General features: G+C 41.9%; 1 protein-coding gene across 4 annotated transcripts in view; it reads left to right on the forward strand.

Moving 5' to 3' along the window:
- Positions 1-210: 210 nt before the first annotated feature.
- Positions 211-24,032, forward strand: part of Kif3a (kinesin family member 3A) — a 39,003-nt gene continuing 15,181 nt past the window's right edge. For all 4 annotated transcript variants that reach the window (XM_036194876.1, XM_036194877.1, XM_036194878.1 and 1 more), the window contains exons 1-9: positions 211-370; positions 3,166-3,439; positions 15,525-15,669; positions 15,782-15,866; positions 18,152-18,257; positions 20,796-20,935; positions 21,451-21,648; positions 21,913-22,087; positions 23,763-23,861. In XM_036194876.1, coding sequence (XP_036050769.1) covers positions 365-370; positions 3,166-3,439; positions 15,525-15,669; positions 15,782-15,866; positions 18,152-18,257; positions 20,796-20,935; positions 21,451-21,648; positions 21,913-22,087; positions 23,763-23,861 — 1,228 coding nt within the window. In that variant the 5' untranslated portion in view covers positions 211-364. The remainder of the gene's footprint in view (positions 371-3,165; positions 3,440-15,524; positions 15,670-15,781; positions 15,867-18,151; positions 18,258-20,795; positions 20,936-21,450; positions 21,649-21,912; positions 22,088-23,762; positions 23,862-24,032) is intronic.

Consider the following 24,032-nt stretch of genomic DNA (forward strand, 5'->3'; position numbering starts at 1 on the left):
CAGTGCCAGCGCCAGAAGCTCCTCACAATCGGAGCCGGCCAGGTGTCCCCAGGGCCTCACCGTGAGCCACCTTTCCAGCGCGGAGGAACCGCACAGCGGCGCAGGCGCGCTGCCTCGGTCCGGCGTCCGTGGAGATGGACGCGGAAAGCCCTTGCGCATGCGTTCTTCAAGAAGCCGAGGGCAGCGGAGATTGGGCGGGGCGAGCTCAGAGTGCGCCTGCGCACTGCCCACTGTCGCTGAGTGAGCCGCAGTCTCTAGAGCACCAAGGTGTTTCGGTCTCCCGCGGCCAGCCTCGCCCGCAAACCCGGTGTTGTTGGGCTGCATCCCGAGCGGGGACATTGGCGGAGCACGGGACGCGGCCACCATGCCGGTGAGGACGGCCGCTCGGCCGCTGGGGCTCCGGCTCATCGTGGCGGCCCTGCTCGGGGGCGCGGCCGTTGCCATAGAAGCGCGCGGCGGGCGGGCGGGGCAGGGCGGCGGGGCCGCGAGGCCTGGGCGGGGAAGGGCGGCGGGGTGGCCGGGCTGGGGGTCCTGCGAGCAGGGAGCGGGGGACGGGGAGACACCTGGGACCCGCCCTGTCGCCGCACTGCGCGCTGCATCCCGCCGGGCCCGCGCTGCCTGACAGAAAAGCGTCGCGCGGCAGCGGGGGCTTGGTGGGTGCGCGCGGCCGCGAGGCTCGTGCGGATGCCCGCGACCCCAGAGTCCACTCCCGGTCCCTGACTCCCTGGGCAGTAAGCTGTCAATCCTCTCGGGCGCCTTAGCTCGTGGTGCAAAATGTAACCCGTAGGTGTCTTTGTGTGACTACGCGGTGGCGATATGGTTACCTTCAAAAATTTCACCGATCGTTATCGTGCCATAATAAGGAGGTGGTTGGAAGTCTCACTGGAGAAGGCTGGAGCCATAGAAGCCTATTTATTGGTTACGAGGCTCCTGACAGCTATTCAAAATGTCCGGACTCCTAGTTCCCACACAAACTTCTTGTGGTTTTTATCAGACACTTGAAGGACAGCGCTTGACATTCAGCACAAAATGCTCAATGTTTGTTTTTATTTATTGCTTTCACGGTATTCATTCAATAAATACTGGGCACCAGCCGTGTATATATGCTAACCATGAAGGTGGTAGGGTTGGTTGAGCAGTACTTGCCAGGCGTTTTTTAAATCTAATTTTATGTTATGTGCATGAGTATTTGCCTGCATACATGGATGTGCACCACGTGCCAGAGGAAGGCAGAAGAGGTCATGGGAGTCGGGACTGGACTATAAGCAGCCGCGGTGAGCTGCTGTGTGGTGTTGGAAACCCAACGCAGGTCCTCTGCAAGAGTAGCAGGGCTCTTAACCACCGAGCCATCTCTCCGGTCCCATTTGTGGAGTTTTTTGACTTTGGAGAAAGAGAATCTTGCGTTTTGAGGCAGAGGTCAAAACCATACATACTAACAGAGAAGTGGGTGAGTGACATATGATAGAAATAGGCTCTGGTGAATTGAAAAAGGTTACCATAAAGGAATGCTGGCTTATGAATAACAGATGTACTTTTGTTTTCAAAAGACTTAAATTGCAGCCTGGTGGTGGTGGTGGGTGGTGGGTGGTGGGTGGTGGGTGGTGGGTGGTGGCGGCGCTGGCGGTGGCAGCACATGCCTTTAATCCCAACACTCACCAGGCAGAGGCAGTCGGATCTCTGTGAGTTCCAGGATTTCCAGAGCTGTTACACAGAGAAACCCCCGTCTCAAAACAAAACAAAAAAACACCCTTCCCCCAAAAGAATTCAAGGCTATTCTTGACTTCATAGTGAGTTCCAGTCCACCCTGTGCTTCATGTGACCCAGTATCAGAACAAAACAAAAATACTTTGAGCCCAATAAAAGAATTTTATGGGCTGAATTCAGCCCCTTGACTACTTGTTTGGAACTCAGGTGAAGATAGAATGACAGACATCAATCAAGGATCAAACAAGAGTAAAACTGTATCCTGGAAAAGCAGAATGTGCTTTTAGAGTCTATTTAAAAAAAAAAAAAAAAGCATTTGACCTAGTCAGAGAAGTGTTCCCAAAGGAAGTGTCTGTGGAGCTGAAAACTGAAGGAAAAATAGATATTATCTAAGTGAAGAAGGATGTGAGGGATGTTCTAGGCTGAAGGACTCCAGGAAAAGTTCCTGAAACCCAGGGAGTTGTAGCTGAGAGGAGGCAGAGTATTTTGTGAAACCTAGAAACCTTTCCATACTACCTTAGCATTTTTTATTTTGGGCTTGTCATCTGTAGGAAAGTTTTACATTGGAGAGTATCCTGATTTGATTTGTGTTTACACCATCATGTAAGAGGACAGATTGGAGGGCAGTTCAGTTAGATAGATTCAGGAGTGTAGTTAGGAGATTGTAATGCAGGGCCCCGGTCATGTGACTTAGCTTAGGGTGATGAGGCTGAGCTGGAGAGCAGCATATTGATAGTAATAGGATTGTTTTGACTTAGTTTCTTAGTCATGTAAAATTTTGAAAATCAAAACTTTATACAAGCATTCGTTCATAAGACATTTTCCCCTGTATGTCATTGGCCTTCTCTGTTTTTAAATTACTGTTGCTTTCTGTAGAGAGGGTAAGTCATGTTTGAGTGTTTCATATGATTTTTTTTTTTTTAACAAATGCATTCTAGAAAATGAAACTAGATGTAATGGGAGAGCAAAGGACCTCATACTTTTTTGGTTTGTTTTGAGACAGGGTCTCTCTATATGTTATAGGCTGGTCTCAAACTCAGATCCACCTGCCTCTGCCTCTTGGAGTACTGGGATTGAAGGTGTACGCCATAGAGCCTAGCTTGACCTCTTCCATTCTTGATAAAACTTGTCAACCATGTTCAATGTGCTTTCTTTGCAGGCAGAAAATTCAGAGGATGTCGGGGACTGTTGAGCAAATGTCATACATACTAGTTCATTTTCTGCATCTGAAGCATTTACTACAGATGTAAACTAGAGTTTTCTCTCCTCTCTTTTGTATTGCAAAAGAAATTTCTTCTTTGCATCCTTTCTGTTATGTATAGATCTTTAATTGCATTTAACAAAGTCTTGTGAAGTCTTAGCACATTCAGGGTGCTGAGGTGGAAAAGTAGCATATTTCAATTATAAATTTAGGGCAAAATGAATGTTCTTTTCATTCTTTGTAAACGTTTTCTCTACCAGATCAATAAATCCGAGAAGCCAGAAAGCTGCGATAATGTGAAGGTGGTTGTTAGGTGCCGGCCCCTCAATGAGAGAGAGAAATCAATGTGCTATAGACAGGCCGTCAGCGTGGATGAGATGAGGGGAACTATCACCGTCCATAAGACCGATTCTTCCAATGAACCTCCAAAGACGTTTACTTTTGATACTGTTTTTGGACCAGAAAGTAAACAACTTGATGTATATAACTTAACTGCAAGACCTATTATTGATTCTGTTCTGGAAGGCTACAATGGTGAGTGAATATGCAGCTTGCTTAAAAAAACAAAAACAAAAACAGAACAACTTTATTATTGTAAAAGCAATGCCCAGAAAGAGAAGTAGCTTACCTATTGCAACTTTTATGGTTGTTTAATGAGTTATGGATATTGTCATTGTGTATGACGGTTGGATACAAGTTGTTAATTGTTAATGGTCAGGAAAAAAAGCTGAACAAGGAGATTAGATTCAGAGTTTTTGTTTAAAAAAAAGAAAAAGGAAAAAGAATATAGATATGAGGTAGATCATTGAATCTACTCTGAGAAAAAAGATAACGAAATAATAGGATAAATGGGTAGATCATTAAATCCAGTCTAAAAAGAAAAAGGGGAAGATATAAAATGACAAAAGGTAGATTATTGAATCTATTATGAAAAGAAAAAAGAGAGAATATGGATGTAAGATAAAAAGGGAGGTTATTGAATCTACTTTTAAAAAGGAACTACTTGTTTTACATAGGATAAGTAATGAAAATTTTTTGTCTGAGTTTATCAAATGTTACTGAACTGGACATTGTTATATATTAATGAAGTTTTTTGTCTGAACTGTCAAATGTTAATGGACTAGACATCGTTAATGTAATTCTTTTTTTGTTTTTGTTTTGTTTTGTTTTTTTGTTTTTTGAGACAGAGTTTCTCTGTAGCTTTTGGAGGCTGTCCTGGAACTGCTTTGTAGACCAGGCTGGCCTTGAACTCACAGAGTTCCACTTGCCTCTGCCTCCCGAGTGCTAGGATTACAGGCTTGTGCCACCACCTCCCAGCCATTAATGTAATTTTTGACTGTATATTGTATATACTTATTGGATATAGTTTTTCTTGTATTAGTTATAAGCTTTTTAAATTTTAGACAAAAAAAGGGGGAAATGTGGTGGTATTGTGTTCCCCAAAATATTGTGTACCCTAATAAACTTATCTGGGGTCAGAGAACAGAGCAGCCACTAGATATAGAGGCCAGAAAATAGTGGCACACACACCTTTAATCCTAGCATTCCAGAGGCAGAAATCCATCTGGATCTCTGTGAGTTCAAGGCCATACTGGAAACAGCCAGGCAATGTGACTCACACCTTTAATCCTATGAAGTGAGCTTTTATATCCCAGGAAGTGATGGCAGAAAGCAGAAAGGTATATAAGACGTGAGGACCAGGAACTAGAGCTGGTTAAGCTTTTAGGCTTTTGAGCAGCAGTTCAGCCACTAGCCTGGTTAAGCTTTCAGGCTTTCGAGAAGCAGTTCAGCCAAGAGGCATCCAGTTTGAGGAAACAAGACCAGCTGAGGAACTGGCGAGGTGAGGTTAGCTGTGGTCTGTTCTGTCTCTGATCTTCCAGCATTCACCCCAATACCTGGCCCCAGGTCTATTTTATTTATTAATTTATATATTATTTATTAATAAGAACTCTTTAAGATTCATGCTACATCTGAATCTTAAACAAAATGACCCCTTTTTTGTCTAAAATTTAAAAAAGCTTATAAGTAATACGAGAAAAACTATCCAATTAGTATATACAAAAACAAAAACAGAACAACTTTATTATTGTAAAAGCAATGCCCAGAAAGTAGCTTACCTATTGCAACAACAGCTTGATAAGTTATGGTTAACATATACAGCTGTGGGGCCTCACCACAGTCCTGTTTTAGAACCCTAATGTCATCCTCAAGCATTCCTTTCCACCCTGCAACCTCCCCTCTGCATCCTTTGATCTGCTGTCTTTGAAATTTCATTTAAATAACATAATAAAATGCCATTTTTTAAAATTTGTAAACATTTATTTTTATTTTATGTGTGTGAGTATTTTGCATTCCTGTAGGTCTATGCTTGCACCGTGTGTGTGCAGTGCTCATGGAGGTCAGAAGAGGGCAGTCAGTCCTGGGACTGAAGTTAAAGATGGTTGTGACCACTGTGTCAGCACAGTGTGGATGGGTGCTGATAATACAACCTGGTCCAGAGAGGGTTTCTCTGTGTAACAGCGCTCAGGTTGGCCTCCAACTCAGAAGTCCGCCTGCCTCTTCCTCCTGAGTGCTGGGATTAATGCCGTGCCCCATCACCACTGGGCTAAAATGCTTTCTTTTTAAATGCTGTTTCCTTTCTCTTTGTGTAATGTTTCTGAAGTTCACCTGTCTTTGCATATTATCAGGACTTTGTGACTTAATGAGAAAAAAGATTTATTTTTTTATATTATGTGTGTGAGTGAATGTTTGCTTGTATGTATGTGCATCATGTGCATGCCTTGTGCCCTCAGAGGCCGTAAGAGGGCATCAGATATGTGAACTACCATGTGGATTCTAGGAATTACACTTAGGTTCTCTGGAAGACCAGCAAGGGCTTTTAACCTCTGAGCCAAGCTATCTCTCCAGATCCTACCCATTTTATGTTTTTATTTTCCCCTGAGACAGGGTTTCTCTGTGTAGTTTTTGTGCCTGCCTGGATCTCACTTTGTAGACCAGGCTGGCCTCACAGAGATACATCTGGCTGGGATTAAAGTCTTGTGCCACTACCACCTGTCTGTGATTTTTTTTTTTTACACTACTGAATTGTGTTTTTTGTTTTGTTTTGTTTTGTTTTGTTTATTGAGACAGGGTCTCATATAGCCCAGGTTGACCTTGAATTTGTTAATAGTTCGAGGCTAGCCTTGAACTTCCTGATTCTCCAGTCTCAACCTCTGAATTGCATTCCACTGTATGTATATAACACACTCTGTCCATTTACCAGTTGATGGAAGTCCAGTCTTTTTGCTAAGATAGATAATGCTGCTATATGTTTTTGTAAAGATGTAAAGTTTTTCTTGGATAGATGCCTAGAAATTGGATTGTCAAATGGTAAGCACACATACAGATACATATATAGATACCCAGTTACTCCAGCATTGTTTGATGGTGGTGGCGTGTGCCTTTAATCCCAGCACTCAGGAGGCAGAGGCAAGCAGATCTCTGAGTTTAAGGTCAGCCTGGTCTACAGAGCAAGTTCCAGGATAGCCAGAGCTACACAGAGAAACTCCAAAATAAATAAATAAATGAATAAATGAATGAATAAATAAATAAGTAACAAATAAATAAAATAATAAAACTAACAAGAAGTTTATTCTTTTGCTGTTTTGGGGGTGGGGGAGGAACATCAAAAATCAGTTGACGTGATTGTGTGTACTTGCTTTTGACTGCTTGTCCTATTCCATGTCCAGTCTGCCTTGATCGCTGTAGCTTTGTAGTGCTGTTGAAGTTAGGTAGCAACTATGAAATAGCAATCATTCTCCAACTTGGCTGGGATTTTTTTGTTTTTTGTTTTTTTATTTGTTTTCAAAATTGGTTTTGCCCTTTGGATTTTCATATAGCTTTTCTAACCATCTTAGCAGTTTCCATAAAATACTTTTTGGGGACATTGATCACAATTGTGTTGACTTTCTGTATTGACACTATTGAGTCTTCTGCTTTGTTAACAAGACTGTTTGTCTTCCTTAAACTCTTTCACTTGCAATAGTTTTCATGTTATTCTTACAAACTTGAAAAAATTATGTTACTTATGTGAGGACATGTGTGGTATGGTATATGTATAACAACCAGAAGACAACTTGGGGGAGTGATTTCTTGCCTTCCACTACGGGATCCCAGGGATCAAACTTAGTTGTCAGGTTTAGTGGTAAGTGTCTTACCTACTCAGCCCCTCTTCGCTTACTTCTTAGCATTCTGTTGTGAATAGAACTGTTTGCATAATTTCATTTTGCGATTAAGTATTGTTAATATACAGAAATGTAACAGGCAGTAGTGGTACACGCCTTTAATCCCAGCACTCAGGAGGCAGAGGCTGGTGGATCTCTGTGAGTTTGAGACCAGCCTGGTCTACAGAGCAAGTTCCAGGACAGGCTCCAAAGCTAGGAAAAGAAACCTTGTCTCAGAAAAAACAAACAAACAAAAACCCCAAACACAACAACAACAAAATACACACATATATGTGTGTGTATACATATATGTATATAAATATATATATATAAAATATATATCTGTATATATACAGAAAAGCATTTAATTTTTAAAGGGTTTTTTCTTATTAAGTTAAAATTCAAGTGACATAAATCTACTCATCATTTTACAGTATAGGATTCATAGGCTTTCAGTGGATCACAGTGTTCGTAGACTGGGAAGGAATCTGGATCTCAGTTTCAGCCACTTGAGTCCTCAGCACCACTGCTTGCTGGAGTCCTGCCCTTGCAGTTCATGGAAAGGGACTCACATACCAAGCAGTCTTTTGTCTAACTTCTTTCATTAGCATAGTGTTTTCTAGGTTAATTCTTATCATAGAATGTATCAGTATTCATTCATTTCATACCAAATAATATTCCACTGTATAGATGCATTTTGTTTGTATATTTCATCAGTTGAACATTTAGGTTGTTTCTACTTTCTAGCTGTTAGGAATAATGTTGTTAAGCATATTCTTGTACATGCTTTTAACTTTTCTGAACATAACACACCTAGAAGTAGAGTTGCTGAGTCATGGGGTAACTTTCTTTGACCTTTTGAAGAATTGCCAAATGGAATTTCACAGTGACATCACCATTTTATATTCTACTAGCAATATGAGCATTCCAGTTTCTCCATGTCTTTGCCAGCATCTGTTATTGTCATTTTGATAGCATTGGCCTAATGGCACAAAGTGCTGTCTCATGACTTGCAATTGATTTTGTATATTTATATGTTTTATATATTATATATATTTATATATTGCAGAATGCAACCTTGCTAAACTTAGTTATTCTAGTTGATTTTTAGTGTTTGTCCCTAGGGCTGGGGGTGGAGATCAAATTCAGACCCTTATACTTAAATAAAAATTCTCTAGGATTTTTCTACATGCATAATTATATTGTCTGCCAGTAAAGACAGTTTTTACTTTTCTTTCCAATCTTTTGTCTTTAATTTCATTTTGTTGCCTGATACCCTGGCCAGAAACTCCAGGCAATGTTGAGCACAGTTGGAGAAAGTGGACACTGTTGTCTTCTGATCCTAGGGGAAATGTACTCATTCTTTGACTGGTGAGCCTTGTGTTAGCTGTGGATTTTTCACAGATGTTCTCAGTCAGATTGAGGACACGCCTTTCTTCTAGTTCAGTTTGCTGACAGGTTTGTTTTGCTTTGTCTCTTCCAGAATGTATGTTGCATTTTTTCAAATGCAGTCTTGTTTTTCTTTTTAAATTTGCTATTAGGTTTTATAAGTGAAGCCAGCTTTGTCACTTAGTCATGAAGTATTGTTCTTTTCAAATACTGTTAGATGTGATTTACCAAGTTTTTACTTGAAATTTTGCACCTGTGTTCATGAAGTATTAAAAATATCATTTTCTGGAAATGTTTTTTCTAGTTTGAGTATCAGAATAATGCTAGTTTTCTTAAAAGATTTTTAATTGTATATGTGGGGGGGGGCAGAAGGTGTGGGATGCTCTGGAGCCGGAGTTACAGGTGGTTGTAAGCTGCACAGTATGAATTCTGGGAATGGAATTTAGGTCCTCTGCAAGAGCAGCATGTGCTCTTAACCCCTGGGCCATCTCTCCAGCCTCTAGCTCTAGTTGCATATGACATGTTACAGATATTCCCTTTGCAGACTTCTAGGAGACTTTGTGTAGAATTAGTATTGTTCCTTTAGATATTGGAAAGCACTCATCAGTGGTGTAGGAAGGCTGATAAACTCTTCAGACGAAGTTATTCGAGTGGGTCCCTGCCCACCCAGGCTTCAGATGCGGTTGTATTGAGTGGGTCCCTGACCACTCAAGTTCTCCCTTTTTCTCTTGAGTGAGTTTTGCTAATTTGTCTTTTATAGAATTTGCCATTGCAGTTGTCATTTTAATCAGGAAACTGTTTCTCTGTGTTCGTGACTCTGAGTGTTAGAATGTGGTGCTAACCTTTCTGGTCCCCACGTGGTGATTTGTGTCTTCTTTTTCCTGACTAGTTGACTAGACATTTGTACTTGGGCTAGTTTCCACTTTTCCTATGGTGTTTCATGTTTTCTATCTTACTGATTTCTGTCATGATCTTAATTGCTTCTTTTCTCTGACTTTGGATTTAATTTGCTCTTTCTCTTTTCATTGTTGTCGTCGTTTGTTCAATGCTGGATCTTTCTATGTAGCCTTGGCTGTCCTAGAACTTACTCTAGACCAGCCTGGCCTGGAACTCAGAAGTTCTTCCGCCTCTGCCTCCTGAGTGCTGGGCTTAAAGACATGAGCCTCTATACCTGGTCTCTGTTTTCTTAAGGTGGGAACTAAGGGAATCATGTCATCCTTCTAATGTAGGAATTTAGTAATATGCCCATCCCCATATAACTGCTTTAGTGTCATCTAAAAGACTTTGACATACAGACCATGTTTTCACTTACATCTATTTCAGAAAGCTTTCTATTCTACTTTGTGTGTGTATGTGTGCACAGGTTTATGTGTTTGCACCTTCATGTTTGTGCCAGCATGCATTCATGTATTACAAGGCCAGAGGTCAACCTTGAGTTTTGTACCTCAGGAGGGAACTCCCTTGTTTTTGAGATAGAGACTGGGGTAGGCTACTCGTGAGTCCCAGAATCCTCCACAGTGTTAGAATCCAAGCTTTCTATGTTGCGGTTGAACTCAGGTCCTTCTGCCTGTGTGGCAGGCAAGCACTTTACCAACTGACCCATTTATCTCCCAGCTCCTTGATTCCTTGATACTTTATTTATATGTGTTATATATATTTAGTTGAGATATTTTATGGTTTTCCAGAGGGTTTTCTGTTGATTCTATGCTAATTTCATTTTAACTAGAAAATTTCATTTTAACTTTGTGTGATTTGAATCTTACTAGGTTTAATGAGACCAGTTTTCTTATTAAATGCTTTGTGTATACTTGAAAAGGCTGTGTGTTCTGCTGTTGAGACAGGGGTGTTCTTTTTAACATTTACTAATCAGTTGGTTTGTGAGTATTGGTCAGCTCTTCTTCTCTTTGGTCTACCAATCATTGAGAAATAATATCTGAGTATATTTTCTGATTTGCTTTGTTGTTGTTGTTGAGCAGGGTTTCACTAGGAACTGTTGGCTGTCCTTGAACTCAGTGCTGGGATTAAACATGTGAACCACTATGCTGGACTTCCTACTTTTCTTTCTTTTTCTTATACTTTGGAGCTCTGTGAGAAGGTGCATGAATGCTTAGGATTTATTGCCATCTTGCCATCTTGATGACTTTTTTTTTTTTTTTTTTACTGGAGCTGAGGGCTGAACTCAGGGCCTTACACTTGCTAGGCAAGCGCTCTACCACTGAGCTAAATCCCCAACCCTTGATGACCTTTTTTATTGAGAAATTATTCTTTCTGTTTTGGGCTTTTTTTTTTTTTTCCTGCCCTTAGAGGTTCACGCATGCTAGGCAAATGCTCTACCACTAACCTACATCCTCAACTCTGTGAAATCATCCCCTTACTCTTTGCTCTGGAACTGGCTCTGTCTGGTATTGATATAAACACTGTGGCTTTTTTTAAATTGGTGTTAGCATGGTGTGTCCTTTCTCCATCCTTTTAATCCATTTGTGTTTTGATATTGAAAGTACATTTTCTTTTTCTTTTTTTTTAATGGTTTTATTTATTATGTATACAGTGTTCTGCCTGCATGTCTGCCTACACACCAGAAGAGGGCACCAGATCTCATTACAGATGGTTGTGAGCCACCATGTGGTTGCTGGGAATTGAACTCAGGACTCTGGAAGAGCAGTCAGTGCCCTTAACCATTGAGCCATCTCTCCAGCCCACTAAATTTCTTTTCTAAAAAGTGTACATGTGTGTGTGTGTGTGTGTGTGTGTGTGTGTGTGTGTGTGTGTGTGGAGAGAGAGGGAGAGAGGGAGAGAATTGGGGGAAGGGTGTGTACATGTCAGGGTTTGTGTGGAGCAGAGGACACCTGTGGAGTTGACCCTCTTCTTGCACTTCACAGTAGTTCTAGGGTTCAAGCTCAGGTGACCAGGTTAGCATGACAAGTGCCTCTTTGCCCGCAGAACCTTCTCAGTGTCCTGAAAGTGGAGTTCTAATGAGGAGCTGCAGTGAGTCTGCCCCACTTCATCCCAACTATCCTTCTCTCAGTTGCCTGGAAGACTTCTCGCTTTATTGTTGGTTTCATTTTATTTGATTGTAATATGCTTATTAAGGTCTTTCTTATGTCCATTGTGTTTGTAGTGTTAAACTTTCTGGATTTGTAGATTATAGACTTCATCCATTGTGGGGAAATTTTCTGCTGTTCTTTCTTCAAATATTTTTAGTCTTCATCCTCCTTCCTTTTGGAAACTGCAGAGATACATAGGAGCACTTGAAACTGTGCTATGGCTGCCCGACCTCCTCTGCCATCCTCCTTTGCCCTTGGCACTCTCACTACAGTTCCCATCCCCCACTATGATCTCTGTCTGGATGCCTGGGGTCTTCATGTCCCACATCCATGTTTCCAGCCCCGTTGATGTGCTTGGACACTAATTCTGGCCACTCTCAGTTGACTTAGTTTTAGTTGACTGATTTATTTTCTTTTTTATATATAAAATATTCTTTTTTAAAGATTTATTTATTTTATGTATATGAGTGCTCTATCTGCATGCCAGATAGAGGGCATCAGATCCCACTATAGATGGCTGTGAGCCACCATGTGGTTGCTGGGAATTGAACTCAGGACCTCTCCTCTGGAAGAGCAGCCAGTGCCCTTAACCACTGAACCATCTCTCCAGCCCCGATTGATTTCTTTAATAGGCCATATCATTTTGCTTTTTTGTAAACATGGCAGTTTCTGGTTGGATGCTAGACATTGTGAATTTTACCTTAATTCTTGGTCTTTTTTAGTTCCTGTAAACATTTTCTCAGAGCAGTTACTTGAAAACCAATTTGATCCTTTTAGGGAGATGTGGTCTCATTCTCTATTCGTTTTCCCTCACTCACCACCCTCCTTCCCTTTTTCTTCCTTTCTTTCTTGTTCTTGGTTTGGAGTAAGGTTCACATGTAGCCCAGGTTGGCCTCAGACTCACCCAGAGTGTAGCCCAGAATGATCTTGAATCCTCCTGTTCCTGCCTCCCAACTTCTAGCATCAGGGACATGTGCCACCATGCATGGCTTCAGATTCTTCAAGATTGGCTAGTAAAGAGCAGAACAGTGCTCTCTCCTTCCCCACTATTGAGGTAAGATCCTCTTGTGCATTGTACTAAACATCCTGTGACTTGTGGGGTTTTTCAGTCTGTCTGTTCTTAACTAGTGTGAACACTGACCATTCTTCTGTCCAATCTTTCCACTTACTTCTCTCCCCCACCCCCCACTCCTACGCTGCCATCATTAGGTAGCTTCCTTCCTCTTACTTGTGTTCTGGTGGGTACTCAGCTGGATACTTGAGTACCCTCTGCCAATGTCCAGAGCTCTCTCTGCCTCTCTCTCCCAGGACACTGCCTCCTCCAAACTTCGGTCACTTTAGTCTCATTTTGGAGTTCTCACAGGAAGGCTGCTGACCTCTATTTGTGACCTTCTCTTGTTCTGGGACTTGGATTTGTTGGTCTTTTCCTAAGCTCTGTATTTGACCTTATTAAACAAGCATTTGCCTGTTTCTGCTGTAGGCTGAAAGGTAGCATAAGCCTCTCACTGTAAGCCCACCAAGGCCTGGCCAGTTCCTAGCTTTCAACATAAGGAAGTTTCCTCAGGGCTTCAGTTAAGGGCAGGAGCATGGAGAGTAGGATTTCATTTGGTTTTTGAGACAGGGTCTCTCCATGTATCTCTGGCTATCCAAGAACTCACTCTATTGACTAGTCTGACCTTAAATTCACAGAGCTCCACCTGCCTCTGCCTCCTGAGTGCTGGGCTAAAGGTATATGCCGCCACACCTGGATTAGATTTTTTTTTAATGAATTGTTTTGAAAACTGTTGCTTTCATTTTTTTCTACTTTTGGTTCTAGCCAGGATGGTTGGGTAATTTAGTCCTTGTTACTCCATCTATGTTGGAATCCAAAGTGTTACTGCTTTAATTTTAAGTTAACAGAATTATGTATTTTTAAAATAAATACAATGAAGAATGGTGTTTGACTTTCAAGAGTTTGTACCTATTTTCTGTTGTCTTTTTGTTTTTAAAGATTTATTTATTTATTATGAATACTATTCTGTCTGCATGTATCCCTGCCCACCAGATCTCATTGTAGGTGGTTGTGAGCTACCTTGTGGTTGCCAGGAACTGATCTCAGGACTTCTGGAAGAACCAGTGCTCTTACCCACCGAGCCATCTCTCCAACCCTATTTTCTGTTGTCTTGTGCCAACTCTGGAAATTGTAATAACAGTAGAACAAGTTGGAAAACATAATACTTAGGAATTATATAACACTTGGTGCAGTTCATTCTCCATGGTTGAAATGTAATTTAGGTATAATGTTTTGGGTTCTCAGAGGCAGATATTAATCTTTAACTGTTTTAAAATAGTATTATCAGCCAGGCGGTGGTAGCGCACGCCTGTAATCCCAGCACTTGGGAGGCAGAGGCAGGTGGATCTCTGTAAGTTCGAGGCCAGCCTAGTCTACAAAGCGAGTTCCAGGACAGCCTCCAAAGCTACAGAGAGACCCTGTCTCAAAAAAACAAAACAAAAAAAAGTATTATCTAGGTTCAGTGACATATACCTATACCAGCTGCTTGGAAGGCCAATATAGGAGAATCACCTAAACCAGGAGTTCAAGATTAGCTGGGAAACATGAGACCATATGTCAAGAAATAATAATAGACTTTATTTTAGAGCAGTGTTAGGTTCACAGAAAAATCCACAGCAAAGTATTGACAGCTCCGATGGAACTGTGGTGTTGTGGGCACAGAGCCTCCTCAGTGGGGCTGTCCCCACCAGAGCCAAACATCATCATCACCCGGACCCCTCATTCCCGTTGAGGTCCACTCCCTGCTGTGCAGGCCTTCAGCTCTTAACTGATGTGCCTCCGTAGCTTTCTCGACGGCTCCAGTTATTGGCACCTGGAGCCGCTGTGGTGATCTGGAATCTGCAGCTCCAAGAGAGGCACTCTGGCTTTGCTTGGCCTTAGGTCATGGCTTCCATGAGCTTGTGTGCTTAGGGCCTGCTGGTCTCTGGCTCTCTGTCAATCCATCCTCCTTTTCCATCCATCTCTGTTTCTTCCATCCTGGTGGCTTTAGTTCCTAGAAGTCTCTGTTCTTCTCCTTGCCTCCCTTCTGGATCTTTGTTGTACATTTGAGTCTCAGTGTAAGCTTACCTCTCCTAGAGTGTTCCTGACCTCTGTCATCTTCCTCCCCCAGCCACCCCCTGCCTGGTTTATGTCCCTATATTGTCTAGATTTGTTTCTTACGTAAGACCAGAGTTTGTAAATGACTTCATTTGATTCTTAGTGTGTGTGGAGTGGGTCATCTCACCCTGTCTACCACTGAGCAGACCTCTCTGGGAAGTTAATCTGGGAAGTTAAGATGTGCTGGACTCAAACAGATGTTTTTGCTCTGCAGCCTGTGCTCTGCATTCTCTTGCTGTGCTTTACAGCCTCTAATTTAATGACTTCCAACTTAATTTCTTAGAATTATATGTAAATTTTCTTTTCTCTTTTTGAGACAAGGTTTCATTGTGTAACCCCTGCCATTCTGGACTTGGGTATATAGACCAGTCTGGCCTTAAAATCCCAGAGATCCATTTGCCTCTCTCTCCACAACCAGCCAGTTTAAGAATTTGGCATTTAGTTGCTACTGAAGGTTGAATGTGTACTAGAATATGTTTTTGTTTTTGAGAAAGGGTTTCTCTGCATAACTTCGGCTTTCCTGGAACTCTCAGAGATCCACCTGCTGCTGCCTCCAAGTGCTGAGATTAAAGTCATGCACCACCACCATTTGGCTTTTTTTTTTTTTTTTCGAGGCAGTCTCACTGTGTAGCCCAGGCTGCCCTCAAACTTGCAATAGTCCTCTCGCCTCTTCCTTTCCAGTGCTGGGGTTATAGATGTATGCCATTGTGCCCAGCTTTAGAATGAAGTTTTAGTTTAGGGAGTATGTTACATAACAGTGTCATGGATTAATTTTTGAGATTCATTGTCCTGGATCATCAGACTCTGAAGTAACAGACTTTCTGCATCATTCTCAGGGACCATTTTTGCATATGGACAGACTGGCACAGGCAAGACTTTCACCATGGAAGGTGTCCGCGCTGTGCCGGGGCTCAGAGGGGTCATCCCCAACTCATTTGCTCATATATTTGGTCACATTGCAAAAGCAGAGGGTGACACAAGGTGAGAGAGTGCCTCTATTTCCTAATACTGAGAGGGTCAGACCTGGGAAAGACCTCGAGGCACCAAATTTATAAACACGTTTAAGACATGGAATATTCCTTTGTACTTGCAGGTTTTTGGTTCGAGTGTCATACTTGGAGATATATAATGAAGAAGTTCGAGACCTTTTGGGCAAGGATCAGACACAGCGGTTGGAGGTAAGGATGGAATTAGAGTTAAGATAAAATTTGGAGGGCGGGGTGTGTGGTGCATGCCTTTAATTCTGGCACTCAGGAGGCAGAGGCAGACAGATCTCTGTGAGTTCAAGGCCTGGTGTACAAGTGAGTTCCAAGACAACCACAGAGACAATACACAGAGAAGCCCTGTCTTGAAACAAACAAAACAAAACAAAAATTGGAATAAACTGCTATACTCATAGTTTGGTGCCTCATAGATGGGTGCCTAGCCCAATTGTCATCAGAGAGGCTTCCTCCAGCAGATGATGGGAGCACATGCAGAGACCAACACCCAAACATTAGCCAGAGCTTGGGGAACCCTGCAGAAGAAGGGGAGGAAGGATTGTAGAAGCCAGAGGGGTGGAGGACACCAGGAGAACGCAGCCCACAGAATCCACTAAGCAGGGCTCAATAGGGGCTCACAGAGACCAAAGCAACAATCACAGGGCCTGCATGGGTTTGTGCCTAGGTCTTCTGCACACATGCTCTGCTTGTTTAGCTTGGGGTGTTTGTGGGACTCCTAACAGTGAGAGTGGGGGTGTCTCTGACTCTTTTATTATCAACCCTTTTCCTCCCACTGGGTTGCCTCATTCAGCCTGGATAAGAGGGTTTGTGCCTAGTCTTACTGCCTCTCTGCCTTAATTAGGTTTTTATTTTTTATTTTTTAATTTTATTTTCTGGAGCTGAGGACCAAACTCAGGGCCTTGCGCTTGCTAGGCAAGTGCTCTACCACTGAGCTAAATCCCCAACCCCTTAGTTAGGTTTTTATTGCTGTGAAGAGACACTATGACCACAGCAACTCTATTAAAGAAAATATTTAATTGGGGTGGCTCACTTACAGTTGCTGGAGGTTCAATTCATTGTCATCGTGTTGGGAGCATGGTGGATGCAGGCAAATGTGGTGCTGGCTACATCTTGGCTTGCAGGCAACAGGAAGTTGACAGTAATTCTGAGGGAAGCTTGAGCAAAGAGCCGTCAAAGCCCACCCCCAAAGTGACACACTTCCTCCAACAGGCCACACCTCCTAATGGTGCCTCTCCTTTTGGGGGCCATTTTCCTTCCAACCACCACAATTTAGGCAGTGTTCAGTTTATGTCACTGGGAGGCCTGCTCTTTCTGAAGGGAAAGGGAGCAGCACTGGGTCTGGGGGAGAGGGAAGGATTCAGGGTCGAGGGAGATGGGAAATGGGGACTGAGAGGAATGGAGGGAGGGAAGGCTGTGGTTGGGATGTATCGTATGAGAAAAGAATAAAGAAAAAGAAATATGAAAAATATTTGAATAGAGTGCTTGCCAAATTAAGGTCTTTTTTGTACAAAAGGTACTTTTAAAAACTGCCTGTATATGTCACTTACAAGTGCAAACTCACTTGAGCATAAGTCACTGAAGCATAGCTGCTGAATCAGGTGGTAAATTTAGGAGATATTGCCATCTTAAAAATATTTTAAGATACAAGACAAATGGGCTGGAGAGATGGCTCAGGTTAGGAGCACTGGCTGTTCTTCCTGAGGTCCTCAGTTCAATTCCCAGCAACCACATGGTGGCTCACAGTCATCTGTAATGAGATCTGGCACCCTCTTCTGGCCCGCAGGGATACATGCAGGTATAACATTGTATATACAATAAATAAATACATTTAAAAAAAAGATACAAACAAGAAAAGATGAGCCTTTTAAATACTAGTATGGGAATTTTTTTATTTTTGTAAGTGCCCAGTTTGATTTTTCTATTTGAAGATCCTTGCCAGTGTTCTCCTATCCCAAACCGGTCAGCCTTCTATTATTCTTGCACGTTTTAGGTTAAATATCACATTGCAGAAGCTTACCCTGTTCCTTTTACTAGCTTGGTATCTTTGATACATTCCCAGGGCTGGAAAGATGGTTCAGCAAGTAAAGGGGCTTGCCACCAAGCCTGAGGACCTGAGTTTAATCTCTGGGATTCACGAGGTGTAAGGAGAGAACCGGTTCCTACATATTGTCTTCTGATCTCATGTGTGCCCTAGAATGCACAAAACACACATGCGTGCCCTCACATACATGGAATTTTAAGTGAACTGTTCTCTCACGCTGTCTTGTATCTTATTTGTGGCATCATCACAAATAATTGTGTGCAGTATTCATTTGTACCGAAGCATTATGACCTTCGTGGAATGTGGGCATTGCTCACAACCACACTCAATTGTCTTCCCATGTATAATAGTAGATACTCAGTAAGGAGCTGGAAAACTTAGTGTTATAAAGTCTTAGGCATGATTTTTGTTTGTTTTTTAGGTTAAAGAAAGGCCTGATGTGGGAGTATATATCAAAGATTTATCAGCTTATGTGGTCAATAATGCTGACGATATGGATAGAATCATGACGCTAGGCCACAAAAATCGTAAGTGTGGTACATAACTGTGATGAAATGCCTATATTTGAATGCTGGTTGAGAAGGAAATAAATATGGCTTTTGCCCCATAGAGGTTGAATTTTTTTAAAGTCCACTCATTTTATATACTATCTAGGGAACATATATGGGTGAACAATAACATAGGTTGTTTTTCATGTTGACTGAAGTTTTCTTTAGTACCAATCTTTATTTATTCAGAGACAGGGTCTTACTATCCTTTATTTTTATTGTATGTATATGAGTGTTTTGCCTGCATGCATATAAGTGCACCACATGTATGCAGTACCGACAAAGGCCAGAAGAGGGCAAAAGATTTCCTGGCACAGGAGTTACAGATAATTGTGCTCAGTTGTGCTAGTGCTGGGAACCCAACCCAGGTCCCCTGAAGAATAGTAGACACTCTGAACTGCGAGCCATCTCTCCAGCTTCTTGTTTGTTTGTTTGTTTGTTTGTTTGTTTTGTTTTCCTGATACAGGATCTTTCTACATAGCCCTGGCTGTCCTGGAACTCACTATTACATACCAGGCTGGCCTTGTACTCACAGATCTGCCTGTTTCTTCCTCACAAGTGCTGGTATTTAAAGCATGTGCCACCAAGCCCAACTCTCCAGCTTCATAATTGTGCCAGTTTTTTAAGCTGTCATAGTGTTACAGCTTGCTAGCTAAAATATTGATAACACTTTGATTGAGCACTTACTGATGGGAAGTCCTTGTGCTGTGTGCTTTATGGGGATGATCGATTAGTCTTCACTGTAGTGTATGCAGATATGAAATTCCTACTTTATGAATGAGGCGACTGAGATGTGGTTTGAATATCATGTCTAAGGTAATACAATTGCTAAGTGGTAGGGTGTTTGAACCTAGGCTATTAATCTGAGTTAGCCAGAATATATACTTCTTCCCTTTTGTTGAAAAATAAAGCAAAATTAAACTAACATTTTTCTCCTTCTAGTAATTATTATAAATTTTTCATCTAAAGAATAAAAATCTGGGCTGGAGAGATGGCTCAGAGGTTAAGAGCATTGACTGTTCTTCAAGAGGTCCTGAGTTCAATTTCCAGCAACCACACGGTGGCTCACAACCATCTATAATGAGATCTGATGCCCTCTTCTAAAATGAAGGCAAACATGCAGACAGAACACTGTATACATAATAAATACAATTTTTAAAAATTGTTTAAAAAATAATAAAAATCTTGCCAGGTATGATGGCATACCTGTAATCCCTGCATTCAGGAGGCAGAGACAGATGGACCTCTGAGTTTGAGGTTAGCTTTGTCTACATGGGAGTTTTAGGCCAAACCAAACTATCTTGCCCAGGCTGGCCTCAAACCCTGTGGTTCTCCTACTTCAACCTCCTAAGTACTAAGATTACAAGAATGAACCTCTACACTGATTGCTTAGCATGTGTTAAAATTTTTATTTGTTTTTGTTTTTAGTGGTTGGCCTGGAACTTGATGTATAGATGAAGTGGGCTCACAGAGTTCCACCTGCTTCTGCCTCCTGAGCGCTGAGGTTAAAAGGCATGTACCACCCATGCCCAGCTCTTCATGTTTTAACAAAATTCCTGTAGGATTGGCATCTTTTGATGTAACTGAATATGGATCCACCAATGGCCCTTTAGTGACTTAGCTGTTCCATAGTAGAGTAACCAGTGTTGTGTTGGATCTTTCTAGTCCTCACTGTTTCAGCGTTACACTGATTGTTCCTGCAGCATCTCATGTGTATGTGCAGATCATTCTACAGTGTAGAGTCCCAAACGTAATTCTCTCTAGAGAGTTGTCTGCAGTTTTTTCCTAGTTATTTAACACTTGTTTCTTTTTGTGGTGTAGTTTTTTTTGAAGAGAGAAGATCATGCTATGTTGCCAAGGCTGGCCTAGGTCACCTGGATTGATGGGTTCTCCTGTCTTGGCCTCCTAAGTACACACCACCATGTCCAGCTTCATAGATAGTTATAATCTTTAGATAGTAGTATTTGGGAATGAAGTAAAGAATGTTATTCTATGTTCTTTCTTTCTTTTTTTTTTTTCCTGAAGCTGAGGACCGAACCCAGGGCCTTGCGCTTGCAAGGCAAGCACTCTACCACTGAGCTAAATCCCCAACCTATGATTATGTTTTAATATTTGGGAATGAAGTGAAGAATGTTATTCTATGATTATGTTTTAATGTGAGTACATTACAGATTCTTTGGTTATAGTGTGAATTATAAAAGAAGTATATAGTGTCCCAACACACCTGTAGTCATAGTCAGTGGCTATGATGAAATCAAGTATTTTAAATGTTTTGGTTATTTAATTAATAAAGGTACTCTCTGGGTTGAGGATAGCTCAGTTGCTAGAGTGCTTATCTAGTATGCATAAAGCCCGGGGTCAATCTCCAGCACTCCATAAACTGGGTGTGGTGGTATTCAAGAGGTAGGAAATCGAAGCTCAAGGATAGCCTGGGCTACAGGACACCCTGTCGAAACAAAAATGTAAACATGAAGGCATTCTGTTACAGTTTTTAAGAGTTTCTTTTCTTTGTTAAAGGTTCTGTTGGTGCAACTAACATGAATGAGCATAGCTCGAGATCCCACGCCATCTTTACAATTACTATAGAATGTAGCGAGAAAGGTGTTGATGGAAACATGCATGTCAGGATGGGGAAGCTCCACCTTGTGGATCTTGCTGTAAGTAACGGGACAGTCTGTCCCTGTGGTCCACTTACCTGTCAATAAAAATTAAAGCCAAAAGAAATGGTGTACTTGTGATTTTAAATTGCTGGTTCTTGTGGGATATCTGAAAGTAGATAGAGTGGCATTATGCCTCTGCTTGTCTCACCTCCTGCCAAGGCTTTTTGTGTAGTCTTACTTCTTCCCTCATGATTTTGAAGTGAATTCTAGATGTTACATGAAACATTTTAAATTACTTTAAAAAAAAAAAACAACCAAAAACCAGATTTTATTAAGAAAAGTGCATTCCTTTTTTTTTTTTTTTCTTTTTGGTTTTTTGAGACAGGGTTTCTCTGTGTAGTTTTGTGCCTTTCCTGGAACTCACTCTGTAGCCCGGGCTGGCCTCCAACTCACAGAGATCCTCCTGCCTCTGCCTCTCTAGTGCTGGGATTAAAGGTGTATGCTACCATTGCCCGGTGAAAAGTGCATTCTTGATTTTAAAAAGCTTTGAGTTTTTATTTGTTTCTTGCTAGGGGTCAGAAAGACAAGCGAAAACTGGAGCCACAGGACAGCGCCTCAAGGAAGCTACAAAAATCAACCTCTCCCTCTCCACCCTGGGCAATGTCATTTCTGCCTTGGTGGATGGAAAAAGCACACATGTGCCGTATCGGAACTCTAAACTGACGCGTCTTCTGCAGGATTCCTTAGGAGGGAACTCAAAAACCATGATGGTAAGACCTCAGTCATGGCATGGTTAATTCATATGAGGCCAATTTAAGATTCGGATTTATTCCCATGATTGAAGTGAATAACATTTTATAAATCAATCCTTTCTTTGTATAAAACAACACGTGATTCCCATTGCTGTATTGTTTCCAAAGCTATATGATCAATACTGTTTTTAGAAGACAAACTGCATATGTGGCTCAGGCATTTGTTTTGGTAATGGTGGTGTAAGTAGCGATGTAGAATGATTTACGTTTCTAATTCAACAGTGTGCAAATATTGGGCCAGCAGATTATAATTACGATGAAACCATCAGTACCTTGCGGTATGCCAACCGTGCCAAGAACATTAAAAACAAAGCAAGAATTAACGAAGACCCAAAGGATGCTCTGCTTCGTCAGTTTCAGAAAGAAATAGAAGAGCTGAAGAAAAAGCTTGAGGAAGGTAACTTTGTACAAAGATTACTGTCAGCTGAGGCGTGCTGGGGACTACTGCATTTGCTTTTAAAATGACCTACCAAGCAATAGTGTCTAACATTGCTGTTTAAAGTGTCTGCTTCTGTGTGTGTTGGGCATGTGTGGGTGCAAGCATGCCATCGTGTATGTGTGAAGGTCAGAAGACACCCATAGGAGCTGCTTCTCTTCTTGCACTCTGGCTCCGGGGCTTGAACTCATGTCAGGTTTTGAGGGCAAATATCTTACCTACTGAGCCCTTTATTGGACATAGCATTGATATTTAAAAATAATATTTCTGAGGAATATGTATAAGAAAATATTTTCTAAGGCCATCTAGAAAGTTTACAAAGTTTGAAGTTCTAGCCTGTGGTGGTGGTGCATACCACCAGCACTCGGGAGGCAGGAGGATCTTTGAATACAGAGGACAGCCAAGGCTACACAGAGAAACCCTGTCTTGGAAAAACCAAAATAAACAAACAAAAAGAAAGTTTGAAGTCCTGACTGATGGTCCTGAGGAGCTTTCTAGTCAGTTCTGGGACTCCCATGCCATCAACAAGGGGATGAACCCTCTCTGACTAGTGTAGAGCTCCCTCTGCAGCAGGTGAAGGGCCTGGAGTCCAAGCCATTGGAGTCTCTGGGGAAAACCCAGAGTTACCAACCTGCCACTGGGTCTGGGGAAAAGTCAGGTTCTGATCGCAGGAGAGAAGCACTTCACAGATAATAAAGTTGGCGTTTTTGAATGGCCACTAGGTGGCATTTGTAGCTAGTTTGTTTTTAAAAGCTTTGATTTCCCTGTTAGTGCTGAGCTCATGCCTTCATTTTCATCCGAGCCACCTCCCCTCCCCTCTCATCTCCTTTCTCTTTGAGACAGGATATCTCTCTGTATGTAGCCCTGTCTGTCCTGGAACTCACTATGTAGACCAGACTGACCTCGAATTTTAGAGATCTACCTGCCTCTGCCTCCCAAGTGCTGGGATTAAAGGCGTGCACCACCACAGCCAGGTGTTGCTACACCTCTTGGTTCTTGTGAATGGTGTGGCTGTGCCCATTGGATACACATGTTCAAGTCTTTGTGCATATTGTGCTGGGCGTGTATCCAGAGGGAGAGTTGTATATTCATATTCTTTGTAGTGTGTTTCACTTCATTTGCATCCTTCTGACCCTATGCTCTGTAGGCAAAGGCATTAAAGAACTTTTTGTTTGTTTTTATTTTGTTTTTCAAGACAGGGTTTCTCTGTGTAAGAGCTCTGGCTGTCCAAGAACTTGCTTTGTAGACCAGGCTGACCTCAAACTCAAAGAGCTCCGCCTGCCTCTGCTTTCTGAGTTAGATCCTGTCTCAAAAATTATTTTTTCTTAAAAAGTAAGATAAAATTTCTATGTACATTGTGTGTGTGGTTGCATGTAAATATGTGTGTGTACATGCTTAGAGATGAGGACAGAGGGGTGTTGTCCACTTTTTTAATGGGCTGGACTGGCTTGTCAGCAAACCCCAGGGATCCCCAGTCTCCACCTGCTTGTCAGATACACTATCTGTGAACATTTCAATAGATGTTCAGTTTGTGTTTGAGCAACAAAAACTTAATGAAGAGAATGGATATAGGCATTTTATAAATAGTCGATGACTTGGCACAAACTAAAAAATCATTGTTAAATTTCTGTCCAAGGGGAAGAAGTCTCAGGTTCTGACATCAGTGGTTCAGAGGAGGATGACAACGAGGAGGGTGAGCTTGGAGAAGATGGAGAAAAAAGGAAGAAGAGAAGGGGTAAGTCCTGTCGAGTTCTAACCGGTCACAGCTGGCTAGAATTGTTCCCTGATGATGCCCATTTTATAGTTGGTATTTTTAATTATGGTAGTGGTTCCAGCAGGGAACTTCTGCTATGTGTGGTTAACTTTGTAAACGTTCTCTCTTGTTTATCTTGTTGACCCAGGATGC

This window comes from Onychomys torridus, chromosome 8 (genome assembly GCF_903995425.1).
Source record: "Onychomys torridus chromosome 8, mOncTor1.1, whole genome shotgun sequence".
NCBI classification, from domain to species: Eukaryota; Metazoa; Chordata; class Mammalia; order Rodentia; family Cricetidae; genus Onychomys; species Onychomys torridus.